General features: G+C 38.8%; 1 protein-coding gene across 4 annotated transcripts in view; it reads right to left on the bottom strand.

Moving 5' to 3' along the window:
* The window catches only part of RANBP17 (RAN binding protein 17), a 207,575-nt gene that overhangs the window by 144,080 nt on the left and 35,588 nt on the right, over window positions 1-27,907 (bottom strand). For 3 of the 4 annotated variants that reach the window (XM_039329446.1, XM_039329448.1, XM_039329449.1), the window contains exons 13-14: window positions 21,079-21,184; window positions 19,841-19,976 (exon numbers count right to left, since the gene is read on the bottom strand). In XM_039329446.1, the coding sequence (XP_039185380.1) occupies window positions 19,841-19,976; window positions 21,079-21,184 (242 nt within the window). The remainder of the gene's footprint in view (window positions 1-19,840; window positions 19,977-21,078; window positions 21,185-27,907) is intronic. The other variant, XM_039329447.1, reaches the window with a different exon arrangement.

Below are 27,907 nucleotides of genomic sequence, written 5' to 3'. Positions count from 1 at the left end.
CCAGGACTGCCCTGCCCGAAAGGGCTGTCTCCAATCCCAGGAACCGCTGGGACGGAATGATGGCCTACGGAAGTCCTGTTGGGGCCGTCTATCTGGTTTTTTAGAGGGATGGGCCAGCGCCTTGCGCTTGTCCTTGCCCTCAATGATATGAGGCTCTAGGACCGGACCAAAAAGGTGGGTGCCACTGTACCTAGATGTTGCTAAGCGCCACTTTGCCTTTAAATCCGTGCGCCATTGCTTCAACCAGAGCAGCCTACGTGACGCCACTGAGGCTGCAATGGATCTGGCTGAACATCTAGCCGAGTGTAAGGATGCATCCGCAATGTATTCGGATGCTGCCACTATTTTCCCTATTGTTTGGTGCGCTCTGACCTGATCCGGCGGAATGAGCGTCTGGAGTTCCTGCAACCACATAATTGCCGAGCGTGCAAAGAAGGAGGATGAGGTTGCCGCCCTTATGGCCCAAGCCGAAGATTGGTGAGCTCTACGAAAAGAGAACTCGAACTTTTTGTCCTCTGCCTTCAAGAATTCAGCCATGTCCCCCGGGACGGCGGTATTGGAGAACAGAGAGGTCAGCGGAGCGTCTACAGATGGGACTTCTAGAAGAGAAGCGAAAGAAGAAGAGACATTGTAAAGTTTCTTGTCTAAACTGCTCTGTGAAGGAGTGGTAGCAAGGGATGCCCACTGCTTTTCCACCATAGACCTGAAGACTAGTGGGCATGGAATCTGCGGTTCCTCTTGACCTTTTCCGCAAACAGAGGGTTGGCTTCCCGGTTGGATGAGGAAGAAGGAGTCTCCTCCTGGGCTGAGGTAAGTTTTACCGTGTCAATAGCCCTTACGAGGAGTGACCGAAAAATGGCCGGATCGAAAAGCCCGGAAGAGGTCACCTGTTCAGGAGCTGGATCCTCCTCCTCAGACAAGGGAGTGTCTGCAACTCCCAGTTCCACTGATCCCTCCTCCCCTAATTGTGAGGATGTCTCCGAAACAGCAGAGCTAGGTCTAGTATCACGCTCCACCAGAGGTGGGGGAATAGATGCGGGAGGAGTAGGATGGGACTGCACCTGGCTACTCTCAGTTGATGACATAAACTGCCTGAATGCTTGGTGCATGAAGGCCTGGAATTGAGCCTGGGACCACATTTCCCCTTGGTCCCTGGAACTGACCCCAACCTCCGTTGAGGCACACCTGGTCTCAGGTGGTTGGTGTGCTGATGAAGGAGAGGAGCGAGGAGGACCTACCTGCTCGGTTTCCCCCCGAGGAGACCAAGGTCTTGGGGCATCCTGAGATGATTCAAATTGAGGTTCTGTCAAAGGAGTATCCAGTGGGGCGGGGGAAACCGTTTCAGTCCCACTGGATCTGAGCCTTTGTGCCTTGGAGAATTCTCTCTCCAATGCTAAGTGTCTCCTTGTGGCCTCTCGCCCGGCTGATTTGGAAGTATCTTTGGAAGACAGATGTTTGGTTTTAGCTTTTTTCTTCCCCCCCATGTCCAATTCTTCAGATCTGCGCTTTGCTTGAGCGGGGGGGACACTAGATTGAGAAGCCTGGGGCGAGGAGCTGTCTGCCATTGCTGTCTAGGTATTCCTGGACAGTAGTACCTAGAAATGGGGGGAGGAACCCAACACGCAGATCACAGTCAGAGATGGAAAACCGATCCTCGCTCTGAACAGAAGGCAATGGCAAGAACAGCCAGACAGTGTTCTAATGCTGTCTGTACAGGCCTTGTGACAAAAGGTCACGGGCTAAACTGAGAAACAGGTGGACAATAAAAGAATCTCTTCACTCTTCTCTTCTAGGCCTTAGGACCAGTTAATAACACCTTGGTCTGCTCAAATGCAGCCAAGGCCCACACCTGGAGTAGCCCCCTCAAGTTTGACCACAACTCCTGTGGATACAAAAATATCTTCCCCCCTGAACAGGTCTGCTCACAGACCAAGTGACACAGGCAACAACTATGCGTCCGCAATAATGCAGGAATAACTGCCAATGATTATGCAAAAATTTCAATTAGGCCTCCAAAATGGCGTCCGCCACGTGGGACCTCTAGAAGCAGCCACGCTAGACCATGCGGTCAAAATGGCAGCCGCCAGGCCTTAAGGCCTGGAGAAGCAAAACCCTGTCGTATTTTAAACAGGAGAATCAATTACACAGCAGGGGAATACAAGGCTGATTTGGGATTCCTCCCCCAGTCCCCAAGCACTTGCGATTAGTAGCGCAGCCCCTGCTGCGATCCAGATAAAGCTGCAGTCAGGAATTCTCCCTCAAGGCCTCGAGGCAAGTAAATCACTCAGGAGGTCTCCGAGTTGAAAAGCCGACCTCCGCTACCCAGCTGAATTGGCGGAATCGCAAAGAGGCTACAGATCGTCGGAACGGGAGCTCCCTAACGAACGAAGCCTGCAGCCTCCTTTTCAAAGCCCAAAGGGCTGCAGGGGAGGGAGGACAGAGTCCCTATCCCCCCCAACGCAATCCTCTTAATTTGGAAGTGAAGCCGAATTAATCTAATTGTTAATCAATTTGAATTTAAAGTATCCAATTTTAATTTGAATAGCCTAAAAGAAAAAAGGAAAGAATCAAACTTAGCTAGGAGCCTTCTGAAAAGCGTCTTGCTGAGCACGAGACTAAGACCAAAACTGGGAAGTCACACCCAGAAGGAGGCGTGGCAGAGTTTTTTTGTCTTAGTCTGAGCAGGTGGGATTAAATTACCAATCAGTGGAGTCTACATCCATCCTGATGGAGAAACATGTATGCTATCCTTCAATTGAATGAAAATAATAGATTGTATTTCATTAATAATTCTAGGCCACAGAAATCATAAAAGAGCAATAATTGATGTATCATCTTCTTTGATGATAGTTCATAAATGCCAATCTTATTTCTAGTCCAATAAAAAGTGGCATAATATAAGACACTACATTTACAAATATACAAAGAAAACACTAAAGATGTTTAGCAATACTATTTAATCAAATTTAGAATTCAAGATTGTTGGATGAAAGGCATTTTTCGTTATGAGTTACATTATTACTGAGATCATTGTTAACTGAGATTATCATTAATGAAAAAGTATGTTTAAATACATTTTCAGAGAGTCTGTCAATGAGCACTGACAGTCATGAAGCAAGTGGTATTAATGTTCTGACCATTAATATATTGGTGAAGAATAGAATAGAATAGAATAGAACAGAACAGAACAGAAATAGGTTTATTGGCCAAGTGTGATTGGGCCCACAAAGAATTTGTCTCCCATGCATAAGCTCTCAGTGTACATACAAATAACAAAGTAATATAACCATAATAATAATAATACCAATAAGAGTAGGTAGTAGAGAAGATGAGAAAAGATGAGAAGGATAAGGTTCCTTATGAGGAACACTCTTCTGGAGCACATGTGAGCAATCTCCTGTCCCATCCTTATCCAGAGAGCTTCCAAGAATCTGATCGATTCAACCAATTTTTTGGTTTTTGCTGTGATCAATTCCATTTTCACAGAGACATCTTTAGTTTGCCATACCTCTGATGAAAGTTTAAATCCACCTATTTTTTTCTCACTTTATTCATTAATTCATGATTCTTTCCTCTTCACTATTAATTATATCATTTACTTTTAATATATTCCAAACTGCAATCTTCTATATACTATGGTCAATATCTGATGGGCCCACCTATAGTGATCTCCATTACCCATTATGACTTTTATTACTTGGTTTTCTATAACTAAGAAATTATTCATTCATTTTTCTTATCTATACATGCATGTACAGGACCTTCAGTGTAGTAAATTATCAAATAATAAAGTAATAACAATTTTTTGCTGAAAATATTTTGCTAAAATCTGTAGTTATTGCTCATGAATGTTTAATAGATGTCTTTGTTGATTGAAAGTAGTGATCTTTTTGAGCAGAATACAACTTGATACCATAACCTTTTTGCATTTACATTAAAATGAGCAGTTTATCAGATTCTACTCTGTTCCATTTAGTACACCTGAATGTTAGATAAACATGTTTGTAAAGCAAACATACAGCTTTCTTGACAGATTATGGTAAGCAAACTCGTATTATACAGTATATAACTATTTCACAATTTAAAGCCATGCGTTTAGACTAAGAAACTATCCTTTCAGTCATGGATAGCTGCTGCCTTCATTTAATTGGCCAAAAGTTATAGTAGGTACAATGATGAGGAAAAATGACAGGGGTTACAGCATACCAATTAATGAGTCCTGAATTTTTCTATATTTTTCGTGGATTAGGGAGGAAAGTTTTAGATCCCTGTTGAAGTTCTAAATCCCATCAAAAATAGCTTTCCACAGTAATTTTCATCTATTTACCACCTCACAACAATGGAATTCTTGTCATCAATTTTCAACAGTTATGATCAGAAAAGACTGCATAGATTGCAAACAACAGGCTTGGAGACTTTTATTATTTACTTTTTTATGAGCAAATTTATGGTCAGATGTGAAAGACTAGGTCCACTTGTAAAGATTTAATTAAACAGATCTATTGCTATGCACAGGAATCTTCTCAACTAGCAGTCAACACCTAATTAGAGTTAAAGGTCAATGGCACTCAAGAAGGGTTGGATGTAGTTCACATGGCTAAGTTGATCCCACTTTTCACTCCACTCCCAAGTTCTGTCATTCCTTCTCCTACATTTATACAGTTACCCAAATTAGTCAAATAATTCTGGGCAGCTAAATAGTAGTAGTAGTAGTAGTAGTAAAGTTGGAAGGGATCTTGGAGGTCATCTAGTCCAACCCCCTGCTCAGGCAGGAAACCCTATACCATTTCAGACAAGTGGCTGTCCAGTCTCTTCTTAAAAACTTCCAGTGTTGGAGCATTTACCACTTCTGGAGGCAGGTTGTTCCACTGGTTAATTGTTCTGTCAGAAAGTTTCTCCTTAGTTCTAGGTTGCTTCTCTCCTTGATTAGTTTCCATCTGTTGCTTCTTGTTCTGCCTTCAGGCGCCTTGGAAATTACCTTGACTCCCTCTTCTTTGTGGCAGCCCCTGAGATACTGGAATACTGCTATCATGTCCCCCCTCTTCATTAAACTAGACATACCCAATTCCAGCAGCCTTTCCTTATATGTTTTAGCCTCCAGTCCCCTAATCATCTTTGTTGCTCTTCTCTGTACTCTTTCTAGAGTCTCAACATCTTTTTAAATACAGTAAAATCAGTAAAATTAAAAAAAAAGGAAGGGCTAACTGAATATCAGGCAAGAGCTGTTCCACAAGGCGGGTGCTATTTCAGAGAAGGCAGCTCTGAGACCTCATATGCCCTCACTTTAACTGAGCAGCTCCCTTCCTGATACTTTAGCTGGAAGTTAAAATCCCAAAAAGAAATAATGCATTGAACGCAAGAACAGGCAGTTCTGTACAATTGGGATTGGAATTTTCATTGCTAAATCATGTGACTGTAAAGTCTGACATCACATGACTGCATTCCTTACCAACAGCAACCCCAGTACTCCCTGTTGCCATTATTAAGCAAATTTCACCAGTCGTTAGGTAAGGATCCATCTAATCCAAGCCATTCCGGGCTTGATCTCTCCCAACCCTGAGCCTCAGTTTTTCCAAGATAAAAGACTGCCTCTCTTTCAATTCCCCACAACTGCCTATTCTCTCATATCTGGCCTCTTAGATATTCAGCACCCTACCTTATGGGGCAGCAACCAGCTACAGAACTATCCATCCAGGAAGCTCCAACAGTGGGGCCAAAAGCTACCATGCCCAGTAATTGCCCTCACCATCCTAAATCTGAGTCCCCTGCATCCTATGCCACCCTAACTGACCTTCACCATCTTCTTGCCCCCACTGCTGACTTGGCGTGCCCATGCACATGAGGGCATCTTCCACAGGTCTAGTAAGAAAATTGCCACATGTGACATAGGAAGAAAGCCTTGTACCTGCAGCTCTCCAAATAGTGTGCTCTGTTCTCATGATTCTTTGGAAGATGGGACACACATTTAAACAATGGCACAACGAGCCTCAAGAAGAAGGCCTGGTGCAGCCAGTGGCTAACTTGCTTAGGGCCAGGGCAGGTGCACTTCGTCAGCACCAAGAAGAAAATGATGATGGTCAGCTGGGCACGGCAGGGCCTGCAAAATGCAGAGGTGGGAACAACTGGGGCTTTGTACTATGGTAATTGTCTGTGGTGTGGAGCTTGAGGTGGCGTTTCTCAATGGCAGAAGTGGTGTGGGGTTGAAGTAGAGGCCTGAGTGACAGCTGGCTGAGACTGCTAAAGACCCCAGACCTCTTCTCCATCCCTAACACTGCCACTGTCACCAAGGAATGTCACTGTGTAGGCAGGGTGGTAAAAAGGGCATAAATGGGGGGGGGGAGAGAAGTGAATCTGAGGCGTTGAAGCATCTGTGGTTATAAGTGCAGACTGATTGCCAAGCCCAAATTTTGACTATGTGACCACAAACTACAATGGCCATAATTTCAGGAACTAGTTGTAAATCACTTTTGTCAGCACTGTCATAACTTCAAATACTGTAGTCACTGAACACTGGTCATAAGTCAAGGACTACCAGTAAATATGCAGAATAAAGAATATTAATTAGCATGAAGTAAATTGTACATTAAAATTAGTCAAACATTACTGCAAGGTGCTTCCATGCCAACTGAATAGTTGTTACTGCTGCTATGATTATATTCTGTAATACTATTTCAGCAATAAATTTCCAGCAGCAATTTTCAAATAGTGTGACAGAACACTTTAATGTATTTATCAGAGAACTGGGGAAACTTCTTGGAATTGGGTCTGTATACTAACACAGGCATCAGGCATTCTCCAAAATATCCCACCCTACAACCAACACAAGTGAGTGGGAAAATCCTACACGAGCAGTCCCCAACCCCCAGTGTATGGACCGGTACTGGGCCACAGCATGCAACAATCAGTCCGCACAAGCAAGCAAAGCCCTATCCGTGGGATGCAGGCAGCACACAAAACCATGCATTCTCCAGTCCATGGAAAAACCTCTTTCCACAGAACTGGTCCCTGGTACCCAAAAGGTTGGGGACCTCTGTCCTACATACTTTACATTGTTCAGAAAACTGAAGCTAGAACCTGAGGAAATAGAAAGGTAAGACACCTTAAAGGAATCTCTACTAGGCTATTTACAATTACAAAAAAATGTTGAAAAAAATTAGAAACTTATATCCTACTTTTCCTCTAGAAACGGAAGGTAATAGCATAGTCTCCCACTCCAGGCACATTTTTTTTATCACTATAACACTTTTACGGGGCAGTCTAACTTGACGGTGTGGGGTTGGTCCAAGTCACCTAAGAAGATTTATATTCAACTGAGGAACTGAATATTGGTCTTCTTGTTCTCTCTCTACTACATCAAGAACTCTGTTTCATACGAAGTAGCTTCCAATGATTGTGCTCCTAAAAGCAAAGGAAAATCTCGGCCCACTAAAATAAAACATCTTCTATTGATATTCTATTGATAGTGGTTGATCCCATCTATCTATCTATCTATCTATCTATCTATCTATCTATCTATCTATCTATCTATCTATCTATCTATCTATCTATCCTTAACTACATTAAAGTTATCAGGATTTATTAATACTTTCATACATGTAATAACTCCATCTACTTTTAATTATTTTATCTGGGCAAATACAACTCTCTCAAATAAATACATAAATAAATAAAAACATAATATTGCTACTCAGGACCAAGTTAAAGGCAATTTTTTAAATATAAACAGTGCAACATTTCAATCTGTTAGATGTATTTCAATATTATTTTACAAATATTGCTTATGGCTTTGTAGCACTGAAGATGCAGCTTTGCAAAGATATTGGCTCTAGACAGTAATTACACCCACAGCCTAACGTTGCAGTTAATGGACACACACATTTCAATAATTACAATGCCTGAACAACATAATATGGCTTCATTAACTGCTACAAAATAAAGCTGAGCTAGTAGTGAACTTAGCTAAGCATTTTAAAGATAGATATAGTACATTTTATTAAAAAGTCTAGCCAAAAGAAGACACTAAAATCAGGATTTTCTTTACAATTGTATAATAAACAAAATTAAGTGTTCAAGTGGGTAGCATCCAATATTGTTTTCAATTAGTATGGGATTGAAGTTTTCATATAAAGTGCATAAAAAGTTATTATAACCCAATTACTACAGGTCAAACAAACTAACCCTGTTGGTTATTTTCACATTTATAGGCCTTGTCTGCACAAAAACTAAAGATATCTGATTTGTTTTTTGGCCTGCTGTGATTTATTCATTTGTTTAAGAAAGAAATAATTTATGTATAAGCAAGAGACCACTATTTCAACAGAGGTATATTGGTAGTTTACATGTTCTAGTTTGTGTATGTGGTTAAGAATCTTGAGTACTTCTAGTTCATTTATGAATTCTATTTCTTGAAAAAAAAAAACAAGTCAAGTTTCAATTATACAAGCATTTTCCACACACACTTACAATTTTCAGCTGATTCGAGCTATCACTGCCAAATGCACCCATATTTCAACAGTAAGATCATATTCCACAAATGTTTTGTAGTACGCTCAAATTACAGATTTAATAATATATGCTTTTCATCCATGCATCAACTAAGTAATTCACACATTCAAGCATTTAAATAATTTAGTTCAAACTATATCTATCTAAACTAGATATAGAATGTACTTTTAAAAATGCTATTCAGGCAATATATAAATCAAAATTGATGGGGGGGGGAACAGTTTTTAAGAAACAGAGCTACAGGTAGTTGTTGACTTATGAAAAGTGGGTTAGCAACAGTTAGAAGTTACAATGGGCCTTCCAAAAGCTACTTATGACTGCATTTCTAAGATATAATCCCCTGCAGTCATGTGATCCCATTTTGGGTGCTTGGAAAACATTCAACATTTTTGTCAGTTTCTGAATGTTTACTTCTGGTTTCTGGCAAAAAAAGACCTTTTGGTAAAATGGATTCACTTAACAACCGTGGTGTTCACTTAACCACCACTACCACAAAGATTTTCATAAAATCTGGCCCAGTCACATGGTGACCCACTTAACAACCACAATAATTTACAATTGTAATCCCAGGCACAATTATGGTTGTAAGTAGAGAACTAACTATACCAACACTTTCATAGCTGCTTCCAGGTAGACTGAGATGGTGGCCTGATTCTGCAGGTATGAGAGGATGGTATTGCAGCAAAGTAGTGGCAGAAATGTGAGGAAACTAGAAGCAAAAGGGATCTTTTTAGCCATTTAATTGCAACCTACCTTGTCAAAACAAAAACTCATTTCTCAAGTGCAGCCTTAACAATTTATGTATTACCTATCCCTACTTACTGTAATTGCTCTTTGGAGTTCCCGTTGTTAGTGTTACTTGATAATCTGAAAATGTTTTGCTAATAGCACTTTTAGAATGTTTGTACAGTCTGTTATTGTTACTTAACAACCATGCAGTTCATAGATTATACCCTTTAAGCAACAGATTATTTCTCTTTGAATCTAAAAAGGTTTCAGCTACTTGCTGAAAACACATACAGCAAATGTCAACAACTGTGCACATTCTCCTGAAAGAAAGGTTAAAAACATATTAATATCTACAGAAGGTATGACCAATGCCTGTTTAATATAGCCATTAATAGATAGATATTAAAGACAGTGAATAAATTCTTAATACATTACCCAAACAGGTCATATCTTGTACAATTTCCATTGCCTTCAAGCGAAGAAGATATAGATTAATTAGCAAACATCATATACTGTATAATTCAGCTAAAATTGCTCATAGGTGCACAGATTCTCAGTATTTGAAAATTGATGGGACAATGTTTGCAAACTTTTCTTGATTTTCATTATTTTAACTATTCAATCCCTTAACAATTAGAGAGAAACACGATCTTCTCAGCTATTTTATTCTGATCCTTATATAGTACGTTTATTTCAATTCTGTGAAGCACAATTCAATCATGTCACCTTCTTGGACTGCTTTGTAGCTACTTTCTACAAAATACTTCTCAATTTCTGAAATTAATATATCTTTTATGTATTTAATCCTCTTTGAATTCCTTTTATTTCTGAACAAACTCACTGATATACATTTTCTGACTACTACTATTAAAAGAAATTTCCCATTGCACTGACTTACTCCTTTTGATTGAATTATATGAAAGTATACAATCTGATTGGATTTTACAACTCACAAAATTTGAAATAGGACACCTTTTTCATTTAATAGCCAGAATTTTACACGTCAAACCATTCTAACAAAAAGGCCAAGTTCACATCCTTAAACCAGTACTTCACTTAAAAAATGAGATGGATCTATGCCAGTCAGAGATTTATCTATATACATAATATGTTATATTTACTAACATGCATGTCTATGTAACCCACTGATGAGTGGAACTTCGAATTATGATTTGAAGTGTAAAGCATAATTTCTGATTTCATAGCAAATAGTGGATTGTCACAGTGCAGAAGGTTCACTTGAGCACACAGAGACAACATATTTATTTCTTATGTATAAACTCTGTAAAAATATAGGAATGAAACTGTATGCACAATATATCTTTTTACTGTATTCATTCCTTTCATTCCTTGTCCACAAATGATCAAATATGCATTTTGATCTACAATGTAGTATTTATTTGTTCACTTTTTTATTATGTTATAGCATGTTTATGTATCTTAAGAAAGAAATAGAAAATTTCTACTTAAAACAACCATCTTTAAAGCATTCTTAACTATTCTGGGATGCAATTACACCAACTTTTTTATATAAAATTCTTCTTTAAACTCTAAATGTTAAAGTTAAATGAGAGGCATTTAATGCAATCTGAAAAATATTCAGTTCAATTAAAAATAATTGATGCACGATGAAATAATTCTTCCCAAAGCTGCTATAAAATCTTAAAAAAAAATAAAGCTACTTAATAATTTTCATCTCCTAAAGGCGAGAGAAACATTATTGCATATTAAAAATTGGAATTCAGTTTTCCCAGGAGGTACAAGAAAGTTATTAAAACAACCTATTTATTGTTGATATAACTATCCATTTGTGCTATACAAAAAGTAACAATTTCAGTACATTAAGAGAAAAACTAATTAACATATAATTAGTATTTTCTGTATTTTGATAATTAAGGGTTGGTTGACTATTTCTTTTCACAATTCTATTTTTGTATCCTGACAATACCTTTAATGAGCAACTAACACTATTTAAGCCCTGATGGCTGAGGAATTTAGTGACCACCACTACATTGCTTCCATTTATCACTGCCTCTTTACCTATAAATTAAAGCTGCCCTCTAGCTATGTTGATCAATTTCTTCACCCATATCAGTTGAATATGTATGGCATTAAACTCATTTACTAGTTGAGAAAAGATGAATTAAAATAAGATCCAATTCCTGGTCACACAATGCAATTTCAAAACTGTCTGCTAATTTCTACCACCTGTCAGAATAATCTTTTACTTTCTGGTAATAAAAATGATGCATAGTTTTCCTGTAACCCAGAAGAAAAAAATCCTCTATGTTTCATATATTCATAATTAACTATTAAAGCCATGAAGCTTTAATCTTGAAGGGAACTGAATACAGTCGGTTCCTGTATTCCTGAAATGTTTGAACTACATTCAGATACTTCAAATGCACTGTAAAAATATAGGTCTGAAATGGGGGAAATGTTTTTTTTACATATGGATTATCCATTAAAAACCAGGTTAATTTAAATCTGAGATTTAAGTGATTTGACGGGATATATTGTTTCACATAGGAAATTCTATTTATTTAGATAAATAGAAGGCCAACGGATTGGGGCCATCTAAATTTGGAGGGGGAGGGGAGAGTTGTTCCAGAAGACAGGCACTATAACAAAAAAGGCATACTTTCTGAATTTCATCAGAAGATACGGTTTTAACAGAAGAGGCTGGAATGTGCCTACCCTGTCAGATCTCATGAACAGATAGATTCAACTGGAGATAGGCAGTCTTACAAGTAACTCAATTCTATGCCATGAAGAGTTTTAAGGTGACAACCAGCATCTTGAACTGCGCTCATAAGCCTACTCGAGGCCAATGCAGTTCACGGGGTAGTGGAGTTACTATGGGCATACTGTGATGCAACCGTTAACTACCCATACTGCTGCATTCTGAACCAAATGCAGCTTACAAATGGTCTCAAAGTCAGCCCCATACATGGTGCATTCCAAGGTAACCGAGGCGTGACTGTCCTCCAAGTCCAGGAAAAGGCAGATTCAGTGCACAAGACAGAGCTGCCCAGAGAAGTTGATAATTGGGCAGCATACAAATTATCAGCAACAGTACCAGCAGCATTAAGGCCTTTCTTCCTGCAGCTGCCACTTCTTTTCAAGTACATTGAGTCCAAGATGACTTCCAGACTGCACACCCGTACTATGGAATGCTATATTGACAATATATAGTATACTATAAAAATATAGGTACAGATATGGATACAAATTCAGGAGTGGAACTTCTATCAGCTATGTCCTCTCCAATGATGACGTCAAACTGGGGCTAAAAGTGAACAAGGCATCGACTCATGGATCCACCTGACATGGATCTCCAGCGATGTCATTCAGACTGGAGCAGTACGGACAGATAGTAGTCAAGACAGTTAAGATTGAGGACAGACATACAACTACCTTGGTATCATAGTGACATGAAAAGTATGAGAAACAGGCAAGGAAGACAGCAACGTCCAAGTACCACCAAAGAATAAGACAGTTCTTGAACTAGCTCAATGGGAAGAACAAGACTCATGCTATCAGCATGTACATCTTGCCAGCCATCAGATACTCTGCTGGTATAGTGAGTGGTCCAAGAAGGACATGGAAGCTGCTGGTGTGAACACCTGAAAGCTCCTGACAACGTATGGAGGTTTCTACCCTACATCCAGCACCCAGAGACTGTACAACAGTCAGAAAGAAGGCAGGGTCTAGAGAATGTCAATAGAAATAGCAAAAACACTTAAGACTTATATACTGCTTCACATTGCTTTACAGCCCTCTCAAAACATTTTACATTGTCAGCATATTGCCCCCAACAATCTGGGTCCTCACTGGAAGGATGGAAGGCTGAGTCAACCTTGAGCAGCTCAGAACTGAATTCCTGGAGTGAACAGTGAGTTAGTCTGCAGTACTGCATTCTAACTACTCGCTACCACGGCTCAAAACCACTGTCCTGGATAAAACACAGAGCATTCAGGAATACATCAGTAAGATAGTACCCAAAGATGAGCTACTGAGAGAATGTCTGAAGCAGCAGCAGACATGGGAGGAAGATCAAGCAGAAGTGCCATGGCAAGACAACATCAACAGTTAGCTGAAATAACAGATATTGAAAAATCCTACCAGTAGCTGGAAAGGACTGGATTAAAAGATAGCACTGATCATAGCAGCCCAAGAACAGGCACTAAGCACCAGATCCGAGGTGGCGCAGCAGTTAGAGTGCAGTATTGCAGGCCACTTTAGCTGACTGTGTTCAGCAGGTCAGCGGTTCAAATCTCACCGGCTCAAGGTTGACTCAGCCTTCCATCCTTCCGAGGTAGGTAAAATGAGGACCCAGATTGTTGGGGGCAATGTAAAATATATTTATATATACATTGCTTACTGCTGTACACCGTTTAGAGAGTGCTTGCACTTAAAGCGGTATATAAGTCTCATAAAATAAAATAAATCCATAAAGCAGTGTTCTATCACACTAGATAGGATCCAAAGTGCAGATTGCAAAAAGGCCTCAGCAACAGTCCAACATATAGTGGAAAGTTAGAAGACTCAGGCAGGAATCGCATATATTGAATGGCAAAATCAAGTAGCTGGCACGGAGTACAGGAACAACTGCACAATATATGAGTTAGAACCCACCCACCCCAGTCTATATGGGAGATTCCACAGAAGGTTGTGGAGAATAATACAGCTAAGATCCTGTGGGATTTCTAGATCCAGATGAACTAATCAATCAATGAGACATTGTGATAGTAGACAAAGATCAGAAGACAGCAATGGATATTCTATGATTAGATGCTGTTTCCTATGAAGGCTTGCTCCTATCCTCAATTTTTAAAGAGTTTCTAAAGTTACTTATTTTAGATATTTATTTTAAGAGCCTTTGTACTACAAAGTTCAGTCACTGAATGGGGGAGAGGGGTGTAAGTTAATCAGTTTGTTGAGATTGTCTTAATGTAACATACTGATCACAAGTCATCAAATATCTTTTTAGTTTAGTACTAGACAACCTGTCCCCTATCAAGTCATTTTAGATGTATTTTCTTACATAAACGGAAGAACAGAATGATCACAGGCAGGAAAATTTTTTAAAAGCAATAGGAGCAGAGTGACTTCCGACTTCCTGCTGGCTTCCCCATTAAATTTGCTTGAAGGAAACTAGCAGGAAATATTGGAAATTCCTTCCTTCCTCCTTCACTTCCCTTCCCTCCAATTCTTGCCAGCTTCCCCAATTACTTTAATTGTGGGATGCTTGTAGGGAAAAAGTAAGTGGGGAATCCAGCAGAAAGTAACAAGTCCAAGGCCAGCAAGCAGTTAAGTGGCTGCTGTCATTAAGGGAGGAAGCAAGCAAGGTGCATAGGAGTGTGAATGGAGAAGGCTACGCAGAGGTGCATGAGAAGTACCATGGGAGAGGGTCAGGAAGAATATGCAGAAGCTCAACAGGTGCTGCATGGGTCATGAGGATATATGAGAGGTGTTACATAGGTTACGGAGGGTGCAGGGGAACAACTTGGGTCGGGAAGGTGCCTAGGAGTACTTGGGAGTGTGCGAGAGGTGCCATACAGGTCAGGGATTGTGTATGGGAAGGGTAGTGTGAGTTTGACACATGATGACATGGGCTGGGAAGCATTCGTGGGGTTCCTCCTTCCCTTCTCACCATCCTTTTTTCCCTCTTCCCATGGGGTGGGGGAGGGAACCAGGAATTGGGAGAGTGGCTCAGAAACTGTCATGAAACATGGAAATTGAGGATCATGTAAGTGCAGCAGCACACAATGTACCACACAGCTTATATAACCTGTGTGGTTAGTTTGTTGTGTAGTTCAGCTGTTGTGCACATCTGGAAAACAAGGGTGATTAAATTATGGTTTACATTCGCATCTCGAGGTCAACCATACCAACAAAGGCTGATCGTTTTATAGCTCCCTTTAAATTACTGATGATCAGAGAACCCATTTTCAGTCCCTTGAATGAAATCTCTCAATTGACTTGATGAACCACTGTCACCTTTCCTGATTTAGAGATCAGAAGTGACAAAACAAAAAGGCCCAATTTAAAAACACCCTGGTAATCAATCCAAACTCAGAGATTTGTTTTTCTTGCTGGAAAACAAAGGCAAAAATGACATTTAGTACACAATATAACCACTCCTTGTTTAGTGACTAACTAGTTAATGACCTTTCACAAATACGATGGTAATAAAAATTCATTTTTTGACGTATATGTGCATTTACAATCTAATTTTGTGGACCTGACAACAAAAACTTTCAGTATGAAACAGATTAAGGTCTGGTCAGTTTCAGGCAGTTGAAGAAAAGTTCCGATCAACTAATTAAGGTCACAGAGCTATGCTTATTAATCTGTGATTAACACCTTTTACAGAAGCTTTGTGCTGTTGAGAAAACCAGCTCAGGAAGAGATAGCTTGTTTACGCAAACTCTCTGCCTTGTGAGAGAGCAAAAAAAAGTGTTTTAAAAAGACTTAAGACATTGTAGGACATATATTTATCTGAACAAGACAGCAGCAACCAGTAATCTTTGCAGTGTTTCTCAGGCATGTGTTCACTTAGCAACCATTTCACTTAATGGCAAAATTGCTGGATCAGGATACAGTCACTAAATGAAAAGACAGGGTAATAGTAACTTTTAAACTGCTGACTTAAACTGCATGACTGCCTCATCTCATTTAGTTTTATCTGTAACAACGATCCTAATCTAGTTATGTCTGAAAGTCTTTTGCCAAGTCAAGCCATGTGCTTCATAAAGAGATTAAGTGACTGGAAAACTATGATTTACTGTTGAATCCTGTTGTGAAGCCTGATAATTTTAGAATGGCTGGATCACAACACTTACCTAGTGCAGAAGTGTCAGCTTTATCAGGTAGACCAGACAGGAAAATAAACCTAATAAGCCAAATCTACTGTATTGTACAACTATATTAACAAAATCTTGCAAGCTTGAAAGTATAATTCCCCTACCATCACATTCACAGCCCCCAAAATTAAGGTGGATTCCTTCTGAATGTCTTGCTCATCCATTATGCAACTGCAGGCTATGCTCTTTTATCCCTAGGGGCATCTCTTTACCCCTTCTCCCAAGGTTATTCCCACATACCATCCAAGAATAGCAATAGACTTATATACCACTTCATAGTGCTTTGCAACCTTCTCTAAGGAGTTTACAGAGTCAGCATATGACCCCCAAAAATCTGGGTCCTCATTTTACAGACCTTGGAATGATGGCAGAAGTTATAACCAAAGACTTTTGTAGTTAGATAGTAATAGGTCTTAGCTAATAGTTAATTATTTCATAAATTTAATTAAAATGTGATCTACCACCACATATACTCCTTTTCCAGATTTACAACAAAGTTAACACATATACAATAATACTTCTACTTAGTACAGGAAAATTATATTATATTCAGTTCAGCTGTATGGTAGTGATGTAATAGATAAAACTAACATGCAAAGGACTGAAGATGCTTATTGCTGCATATTATTGGTACCTTATAATCTTAGAACTGTAAAATGACAAATGTAAATATCTTCTCTCCAGTGTTAATATTCTAGAATATTTCTTCAGTAACCTTGCCAGGTCATTTATGCACTGCATAAAAGATTAGGCAATTAAATGGGAGGAAAAACTCAGTGCATTGAAGACAGAAATCCATTCAATAGAATATATTTGATTCCCCCCCTTCTCTTTTTCAGGAATAACTATTTGGGGAGCAAATGATGTTGAAATGGAATCCCATAAATATTGTTTAAAACCATGGCAATACAAATATGTAACACAGAGAACAGAAGGAGACATTTCTCACAACAGCTTCTAATAGTTCCCTATTGCTTATATTTCCTCTAGAGAATATAATTATATTAAATAAAATATATAAAAAGCATACATATAGTTTTGACAGCATAAGATGCTGAACTTTTAACAAATTAAAGATCTAATTCAAGAATCAAACATATGAATTGCTGGATCACAATACCCATTACACATTTGGGCATAATGGGATTTAGTTTGGGGAACAATGTGATTTAGTGAAAACAAAACCAAATATGTTGACTAAATTCTATTGGAAATTGCATATTGGAAAGGTATATAAATAGATATAACATTTAAGTATTTCTTACAGCCATTTAATAACAAGAATTTGGAGTATATGTAATCATACTCCAACACAACATATATGGTAGCTTTAGGATCCCTAATATGGTACTGATGCACACCAATATGTCCAAGATAGTTGTTTTGGTACCTACCAGGCTCCCAATCCCATTTTTTAGATTTTTTTTTTTAAATGGAAACTGGCATGCTGCAAAGCAAAGCTTCAACATCTAGCATCATTTTTATCTTCAATAATGCTTCTATGCCCCAAATGGGATCCATCGGCTTTCTTAGCCAATAAGAATGATAGACAGTTGATCCCACTGCACTGTTTAGCAGTATGCTCATCTCTCAGGTTAAAGTTAAGTGGGAGATATTATTCTGTGTGAGTGATAAACTAGGGGTATATCAGATAGAACCCTAGTGAGTTAGCATTTTGTTAAATGTATCATATTCTCCAGTTATTTTCTGAATAAAGAAAGCCCACAGTAGCCATTTTGGGAGTATTCATATGTTCCCAAAATTCCAAATGTACCTACTAACCGAAAATAGCTGAGGATCCCCAATACTGAAACGTTTTATTGTAAAAGCCTAAATTCATTTAGCCCCCTACAATATTCCAACACAGCTGCAAAAAAGAAAGTTATAAATGGATCCTTCCACAAATTTAAAATATCAAAGGGCCATATAAACGGTTGTTATCCCAAGTACTAGATCCATTTTACATCACTTTGAATTTCTACTTCCAAGGATAAATCCCAATCAATATGAGTAAATGTATGCAAGTGATTTATGCAAGAGGATTTATTGTAGGGATATAATGCCCTCTGCTGCTACAAATACTGCTACAGCACAAGGTAAAACAGAGATGTAACTACTTTTTTAAAAAAAAATGCTTGGTCGACAAGCAGACATCTAAAGCTATAGGACAAAAAAAAAATTCTATTGGTATATTAAAAAAGTGAATCTCAAAATATTTAGAACCTAGATAGAAGCTATTTTCTGGATTTGTTCATTGCCACACACACACCCCAATTTCATTCTATTTCTGGAATGCCAGTTTTAAATCATCTTGCTAGATTTATAAACAAGCTTTTTTGTTCATTTCACTATAAAATTCATATTAAATGTATTCACATAAGGACCCAATATTAGTCTATACAATAAACCCTAGAGCATAAAATACCAAGTTGAGCTTCTGCAAGTCAATTGTTTAGGTACCGCAATACAAACTGTCATTATGTCTTGTTGTTAAATTAGTCTGGCTGCCTACTTTGAACAGGATTCTGGAAGTGTTCTCACCTAGCATAGCTCTTCATAGCTCTACATCTTGAAAGTATTAACCATGAAGGAGAAATTTTCCTAAAGCTCTTTGCAACATTCATTCATCTTTTCTTCTATTGTACACATTTTCAATCACATAGGATAGTGATAGCTCTTCAAATGATCCAAAATCCACCCATCTATAATGGATCCCACTATCATCAATAACATGAAGGAATCATAGCAGGCATATAGGGAATCCTTTGCACATGTTAATGTGAAAAGAATTCCATGAAAAAAAAACATATTAAAAATACCATCCATCAGATTGAAGGAACCTACAATTTTCTTCATTCCAACAGTCTAACTACTACTATTCTATTTATTTTCCCTTCCTGCGAAGAAAATAGTTGTCCACACAATTGGTGGAGGGGAGTCTTCAAACTGGTCTTCCTGCCAGAAAGCCTGATTACTATACCAGATAAATAAAAAACAAAGTATTTTATCAATTGTTAAAGATTAGTTTGAGAAAGGCTTGCTCGAAGCACAAACAAAATTCTTTCAGCATTTCTCAGAAACATCTATGAGCTTTTTCATATTACGTGTGTCCCCTAAAGTTAGAGTGAATTAATGGCACTTTTCTTAAAGAGCGTATCGTGCTTATCCCCTTCTCTATTTAAAATGCAGAAAAAACCAAATAATGTGTGAGATACAGTAAAAAGCACGTAAATGAGTGTCAAACAGACAGAGCTATTAAAATAATAAATCTTCCATATCCAACTGTGACACATAATACTATATACCAAACCGTTTAAATGCTTGAAATAAAAGACAAAATGTAATGAAATCTCAAACTGTTTAATGAATACAACTGATGAAAGCCTTACATATGGCACACCAAAATGAACTTGGCTGTAAAGATAAAAAACATCATTCAAACATCCACAGACTAGTCATAATAGTTCAGCATTCTGTTCCAGGAATTGCAGCTTCTATGTTTACAAAATGTTCCGTCATCCAAAGAGCTTATACGTTCTTTTCAATGAACTAAGCAGATCTCATTCTATTAAGTACAGATTATCTCCTTCTGAAAGTAATAGGACTCTTCATGAGAGTAAAAGCACACGGGCAACTCTGGGCTAGGATTAACACTTCTAATCTGCCTTACAATGCACATATTTTTTTAAACAGACTAATTAAAATAAAGGGATGGAGTAGCTAGGGAAAGCACTTACTTTTGATGTACGTTGAAGTTGATCTCCTACGTATGTTTTACGGAACTGATCCAAAAACCAGAGTATTGCAAGTTCCACTTTCTCATTGCTAGAACGTGGTAACTGGGCATCCATCAAGGAAATCAGTTGAAAGACTCTGAAATGAAAAACGGGACATTTCTGTTTATCCTTGATACTCAAACAAAAAAACAAACAAAACTGCTGGCATTTCACTGAACATTAAAAATAACTTCTTCGTGCGCTTTACCAAACGTAATTTATCCATCCATCCATCCAATTTATATAGCCTTGTTCCTCTTAAGAAAAAAGGCTTGGTGATTGCACTATTAAACTCTGATTATCAAAGAGCATAAGTTTTCTGAATTTACCACAGCATTTATACAATATTATTTAGCTTTTGCATAATCCACAGAAAAGCCAACTCCAGCTACAATCTTGAATTGGGTTCCAGAAACTTATAGGTTAGAAAACAGTAGAATTAAATACTAGAGTAGCTACTCATGAATCTAGGCCAGCTCTTGCACTTCAACAAGTGAAACTTGTAAACATTTCTTTATGGATTACAGGTAGTCCTCCTTTAGCAACTACCTCGTACAGTGACTGTTTCTCACTTATGAAGGTGATGAAAAATTAACTTTATGACCAATCCTTATATGCACAATCTTCCATATCTGTAAAGCAAAGGAAAGATGAAGAAAGATCATGAGCAGTCATGGTTTCACTTAGCAACCAAGTTCCTGTACTCGCTAAATGAGGACGACCTGCATAAACATTTGATTAAAGCCGCTTTGAATCACCAATACCATGCAATGATGGACAGTTTTGTAAAAGAATTAAATTCGTGAAGAACAGATACAACGTTCAGTTCCTCCACTGTGAAATGATGGAAGCAAACAAAGCCTATTATATCATGCGCTCTGCTGGTTTCTCCATGTAGCCATTGTTACCAATATAACTGTAGATGCATGAAGGAAAACCCTGTTTTTAAAATGAAACTGAATCTCAACACCACCATTCATAGTGTGCTCAATAATGAACTCAGCTCCTCTTCCAGGTGATCTTAAGCAATGTCATGTTTGAAAATCCATTCTCAGTAGGATCTGTATTGGGGCTCATTAGCAAAATTTCTTATTTCGCAAAAATAATGTTTAAAAGCTGTTTAACCATCCTCTAAAATATGATTTTATTCAAATATATTTTATTCTTGTGACATGTAGTTCTATTCTGTTAATACATACCGACAGGATAATTCACCATCCATTGCATCATGTTCATCAGTACTGGTATAAGTTAGTCTTCCTCCTACAACAGTTCCAACAAGATAAACAAGCCATGCTAAACGTCCTGGAATGCAGGGAGAATGAAAAAGAAAAGAAATTTCCCATAAAATATTTGCTGTGAATTCCCATAAAATATTTGCTGTGGATTCTAATGCTTACTAGGAAATTATGGAAATAAGAAGAAAAGCAGGTAATTTTCTGAGGCCATTCAGTGATAATTCATGGGAAACAAGGATGGGCTAGTTTTGACATTTACTGATCAAAATATTGATATTCTCACTTACGTTACACTGAACTATTAAAACAAACATTGTTAACCATACCAAGTTTCTAATCTTTCTCATATTTTTAGATGAGATTTTAATTCCATGGTTGTGATTTTATTTGTTAAACTCTGCTGTTAAGTATTATTTATTTATTTATTTATTTTATTATGTACCGTAAATGCCGGCGTATAAGACGACTTCCGTGAGTGCTGAAATCGGCGCCAAAGACGGGGGTCGTCTTATACGCTGAGTCGTCTTATACGCCGGAAATACTGGTAGTTTCCGGCGTATAAGACGACGTTCTAGGAATGCGGCCCGGCTATAAAGATGGGGGTCGTCTTATACGCCGGGTCGCCTAATACGCCGGCATATACGGTACTTTAGTTTCACAACTATTTTTAATTAGTCATCTTATTCAACAAATTTTAAAATCTGCTGCTGTTTCTGGCATTATTTTGTTCCAGATTTAGCCTTCAAAAAGAACATTTACTGGGCAGGATATAAAAGCATACTGGATTTTTCTTTTCCTCATACTTAATTTGTGATCAAAATACCAATACATATATCTAGCTTTACTTACTGCAATTCACTTGCTTCTACTGCATTATAGATCTCTTGACAAATGCTGGAAAGCATTCTACTCTAATGATTTACCCATTAGCCTTTAACATGTTACAGGCATCCAATCAAAGGCAGCATCAGGAACCAATGCTTCAATTAAAATAACAAAAGTAGCAACCCAGTCATTACACAAACTACATGCATGTGGTATCACACACATACAAAAGGGGTAGAGTTTGTTGCACAGTTTTCATCATTCACTCCCTCCCCACATGGACATCTCTCCTTGCAATCTAATATTTAAAAGATCATCTCTGCAGAAAAGTTGAAAGCTTGTGAAAAGATGAGTTCAGCAACTATACCTACTGACCTGATTCAAGGCATCTTAAACTGTAGACCATAAGCAACTGAGAGCAGATTCATTAATTTTTAAACAAAGGCCTAGTCATAAAGTTCTGCATATTAGTAAACTTACAAATTTGTTCTCTGCTTGCTTTTTTTTCTTAGCAAAGGCACAAGAGTTCTATATACTACCAACAATACTGCATTATTTGAATTATTACTTATGATACAGAATGTTATTTTGACATGGCTTTTAATTATAGTCATCTATTTTAAAAATAATTAATTTATCCATTAAAGCCATTATTATTTTTAAATGAAATTTTATAATTTGCATTAAGATATAATGATTTGTGGGCAGGGTTTTAATGGAATTAAATAAACACAACTCTCATTTCTGCAAAGTGTAGCCTTTTAAAATTATTCTTGGATATTGGCCATTCATTCATGTTAACCATCAATAACTGAATTTGGCTTTTCAGAAATATTCATATATCTAATGTATCTGTAAAAGTGTATCTAGAAGTATAAAAGTCAAGAACTGTAGTAATTTTATCAATTTATTTTAAATTTCTAGCCTTTCAGAATGGATGATGTGGGAAAAGCTAAAATTGATTAATCTACCAATAGTGCTAAGAAGGTCTAAAACAAGGAAACATTTACTTTCTCTCTTTCTCGTTGATATAACTGCCCATCTCATCAAAAGTGACTCTGGGTGGCTATAACTATGGAACTTTACAGATATCTTTTACTTTTTAAAATTGAGAAAAATGGCTTCAATTGTCTGAAAACACAGCTGTCTGTTGGGAGTATAAAGTCAAGCAAACTAAAATGAAATCTAGAAACAATTCATGCAAAACACTTGCAAGGTTCTATCATTTGATTTATACATTAAAATTTAATTATTAAAAGAAAGTAAATGCATTTATTCCTTGTCTATTCCTAATACCAGTGAAATCTAGTGTCCTAGAAATTCATTTATCATTTTAAGAGGTCACAGTATTAAAAAGTTGAGAGCACTGTCACCAGAATGGGGTATTTCAAATGGTGATTTGGAAAGATTACAAAATTGTTTATAATAATTAGTTTGTACACATACAATATAGAAAGTGGGGGAGAATCGATGACAGTTAACTGTTCAACACTGCTGAGGAGATAAGACTGTTTTCTATTACCCAGCCTATGTAACCTGGCAAAGATAGGTTAAAGCACAACTTTACTATCTGCAGTAAGATAGTTATAATTTGAAGCAAACAGAAATCTTAATCTTGGTACTACAATTTGGGGTCTTCCATATCATTTGGACTATGTCTCCCCTGTTCATATACTGTGGAGACGACAAGAATTGAATTCCCAAACCCAACTGACACAGGGTTTTTCAAACTATGCTTGATAAGTGAAACGGTTACACTGAATGTAGCACTGCCTCTTAATTGGGATTCGAGGATATTAAAAAAAAAAACCCTGATTCAGAACATACCAGTTAAGACAGTGATAGGCATTTTCTGAACTTTTGGCATCCTGAGCACAAAAAGATTAGCTATCACTGAGTTAAAAGACAGGTTTTTATACTCTGCTGGCCCCTAAACTCTTGAATCACCTGCCTAAGTTAAAGAAGTCTATATTTCCATAATGATTTTGAAAGGCATTGAATGATTTCAACAACTGACAACTGACTTAAAATTTCTGCAATTATTACTGCTTTATTATTAACCCCATTGAGCTATTGTCAAAAGTCTAAAATATTTTAAATAAAGCAAAATAAAGTATTTGGAATTCAGCATTTTTAAGATCTAAGTATCTAATATGACAAACAATAATATAAAATTTGGCATTTGCTTTATTGACAACAGTCAAATGTTATTAGATGCTTAGATACTCAGTATTTCACCAGTAACAATTCCAGAATTTCACCATATCTGAATGTATAAATACTATAAGACTGAAATTGAGAAAGTCATAACATGGATTGATAACCACCTTAAAATGTAACATTAAACTCAAAAGTACTTCTGTCAGCACAAAGAGTATTTCACTAATAATCTTGAGTTGGTCCCTGTGCACAGAAAATAAAATTCATTTTTCTTTGCATTTGTGCTTACTTCCTTGCTCAAAACATTCAGTATTGTTCTTTTCCAGCTGCTAAAAGTGAATATTTTTTCTTTACCAAAATAATTATTGCAGTAATAATCTGTAATTATGTTTTATAACAGCAATAATCCCAAAGAAATCAGTCATTACCATAGATCACAAGTAATCGTTAACTACTGTTAATGACCCATTTCTTGGGGATTATTGTTTTAGCAAACCATGACTGCTTCACAATCGATACAAAGAGCAAGACAATATAATAAAATGAGGTCTTAATATTATATTAACTTATTTTGGAACATTAAAAGCCATTAAACATCTAAATTAAAGTGCGCATAACTAGGGGAGGTAACATTTATTGTTGTGAGCTAGCAGAAATGTTTAGTCCACAGAAAAGAAACTGAATATTACATAAAGACTAGCAGAAATATAAACCAATGTCAAAATTATTTCTAATTGTAATTCAAAATTACTGACTTTTTTCCAAAAAAAAAAAAAAAAAAAAACCCAACAACAACAGCAACTAGGCTTTGACCACACAATTTCTGGGCTTAAGATATTCAGAAACCTTAATTTATTTAAAGAACTAAATGAATATTATTCTGGAAAGATATGTCTTCATTTTAATTATCATCATAATCCCTTCTATATTGCTTTATGGACATTAAAATCACTCTCTGTGCATTATCTCAAAATTCCTTACAATTCTGTAAATTAGGTTATTTTTATTACCCTCATAATGTACACCAAGGACAGATGCGGAGGCCAAGACAATACTTTTCAAATGAGTCCCTAATAAAGGTACTAATGCATGTTTACATAACAGCATTATTTCTGAGTGACTAAAAAAAAAGGCAATCACTAAGAGAAACTATATCTTCCTTTCTTTTATTGTACAGTGAAGAATATAAGGCTGTTTGTCTTGTAATATTTCTGTTAGCTTATGGCTCTCTCTTATCAGACTTGCCCTGATAAGCCTGGGATGAAGCAGTCTTTACCTGTTATATGCTGCCGCCACTTTTGTTGTCATTGCTGAAATATCACTTTTCCCCTTATGTCATTGTAAAACGGAAAAAATTTAAATCTAAAATATTTTTCACACTAAAATTAATTTTATACTATGTTATGCCTATGTTCATTATGTTCACTCTAGAACAGGGGTCTCCAACCCCTGGTTTGTGGACCAGTACCGGGCCACAGCATGCCAGCAACAGGGCTGCACAAACAAGCAAAGCCCCATCTGTGGGATGCAGGCAGCACACAAAACCATGCCCCCTGTGGTCCATGGAAAAATCTCTCTCCACAGAACTGGTCCCTGGTGCCCAAAAGGTTGGGGACCTCTGCTCTAGAAGGGAATGTTGTATGACAGCGGTTCTCAACCTGTGGGTCGCGACCCATTTGGGGGTTGAACGACCCTTTCACAGGGGTCGCCTAAGACCATCGGAAAACACATATTTCCGATGGTCTTAAGAACCGAGACACTGCTCCACATCAGTCTCCGCATGGCCTCCTCCGCCATTTGCAGAGAGACAGAGAGGCACTTTCACTTCCCTTCTCTCTCTCTCTCTCAGGCAGACTTACCTCCTGCAGAGCTCCTGATTGGCCCTGTGCCCGGGTCCCCACCCCCTGGGAGAAGCGTAGCCAGGGCCTCGTGGCCTTGGAGCAGCCCGGGGAAGCCCCGGGATCTTTGCTGGGAGCGGCCCGCTGGAGGCTCCGCTGAGCAGGCCAGCCCTCCCACAAGCCACAGCCCAAGGGAGACCAGCCCCTGCGATCCCCAGCCAGCCCAACCATTGGACTCGCTGGCTGGGAGTCCAGGCTACCAAGAAGGAAGAAGGAGATGCAGCAAAGGTAGGAGAGGAGAGCTGCCTCCTGGGGCCAGGTGCTGGCGGCGGCTTCCTTGCCCTCCTCTTCCTCCTCCCTTTCTTCCTCCTGCTGCCCCCAAGGTGCCTCGCGCAGGTGCCAGGGTGAGAGGGGTGCCTGGGGGGGAGCAGCCAGGCTGGCAGAGGCCATGCAGCACCAGCCCCCACTGCGGCTCCATCGATGGACAGAGGACGAGGCCGGGCAGCGCAGAGTCCAGGCAGGGGTGGTGGCCAGGCCGGGGGCAGCTGGAGCCGCTGCCTCCTATCCTGCTCCCCCTCCCCGCCCGTTTGGCTGAGGACACAGCGGGTGACAGCCGGGCCGGGGGGGGGGGCGGCGAGGAACCCTGACAATGCTGCCGTTCTGCTGCCTCCCATCCTGCTCCCCCTACCCGCCCGTTCAGCTGAGGACACAGCGAGGCGGCGGCCGGGGTGGCGGCGAGGAACCCCGACGATGCTGCCGTGCTGCCGCCAGAGCCGCTGCCTCCCATCCTGCTCCCTCTCCCCACAAGTTCGGCTGAGGATGCAGCGGGGCGGCGACCGGGCCAGGGGCGGTGGGGACCCCCGACGATGCTGCCGTAAGAGAAAGAGAGAGAGGAAAGAGAGATAAACAGAAGAAAAGAGAGAGGAAAGAGAGGAAAGAGAGAGAAAGAGAAAGAGGGAGGAAACAGAGAAAGAGAGAGAGAAAAGAGAGAAAGGGGGAGAAGAGAGGAAAGAGGGAGAGAGAGAGGAAAGAGAGAGAAGAAAGAGGAAAGAGAAAGAGAGAGGAAAGAGAGAAACAGGAAAAGAGAGAGGAAAGAGAAAGAGGGAGGAAAGAGAGAGAAGAGAGAGAAAAGAGAGAGAAAGAGAGGAAAGAGAAAGAGAGAGAGGAAAGAGAGAAACAGGAAAAGAGAGAGGAAAGAAAGAGAAAGAGGAAAGAGAGCGAGAAGAGAGAGAGAAGAAAAAGAGAGGAAAGAGAGAAAGAGAGGAAAGAGAAAGAGAGGAATGGCGCTTCTCCAACCAGGCTGGGTGGAGCCAGCGAAGTGGCCTTCCTGCCCCCCTCCCCGGCCAGCTGGATGGGAGGTTGGGGGTCACCACAACATAAGGAACTGTATTAAAGGGTTGCGGCATTAGGAAGGTTGAGAACCGCTGTTGTATGCAATGACAGTTGATAATCTCAACCCCCCCTTACTAAAATGTGTTATGTGAAAGCCTCAATTGACCAAAGCCATGATAGGGACAGACGTAAATATCTATGGTTCCATCTGATAATAATCTGGCATATGAGCTATTGCAACATGAATATAAGAGGAATAAACGATAATTTATTCATTCAGGCTCTTTGAAGGACCACCTCTCCCCCTATTACATTAACCAGGCCTACCAGGACGGGAAAGCAGAGTACATTACGTGTCCGATCAATTAGGGATGGTGTGACCATGAAAAAGAGTATTCTCAATGGTGGCCTCCTTCCTATGGAAGGAGGTATGGTTGGCCTCCACTGTGTTGCTTTTCTAAAAGAACCTAAAAACGTGGTTTTATCAGCAGACCTGGAGACCCTGAATGAAAATGGAACCAATCAAGTTGTTAATTTGATTGTTTTGCTGCTGGTGAGGTGGGGTAGTGGTAGTGAGGGTTATGGGTTTTTAATGTTGTGATTTTTAATGTTGTGAAGCCCAAATGATTTGCAGT

This window comes from Crotalus tigris, unplaced genomic scaffold, assembly GCF_016545835.1.
Source record: "Crotalus tigris isolate CLP2741 ecotype Arizona unplaced genomic scaffold, ASM1654583v1 scf7180000024397.1630199, whole genome shotgun sequence".
Lineage (NCBI taxonomy): Eukaryota > Metazoa > Chordata > Lepidosauria > Squamata > Viperidae > Crotalus > Crotalus tigris.
The sequence above is the reverse complement of the archived record's forward strand: the minus strand, read 5'-3'. Positions and strand labels throughout refer to the sequence as shown.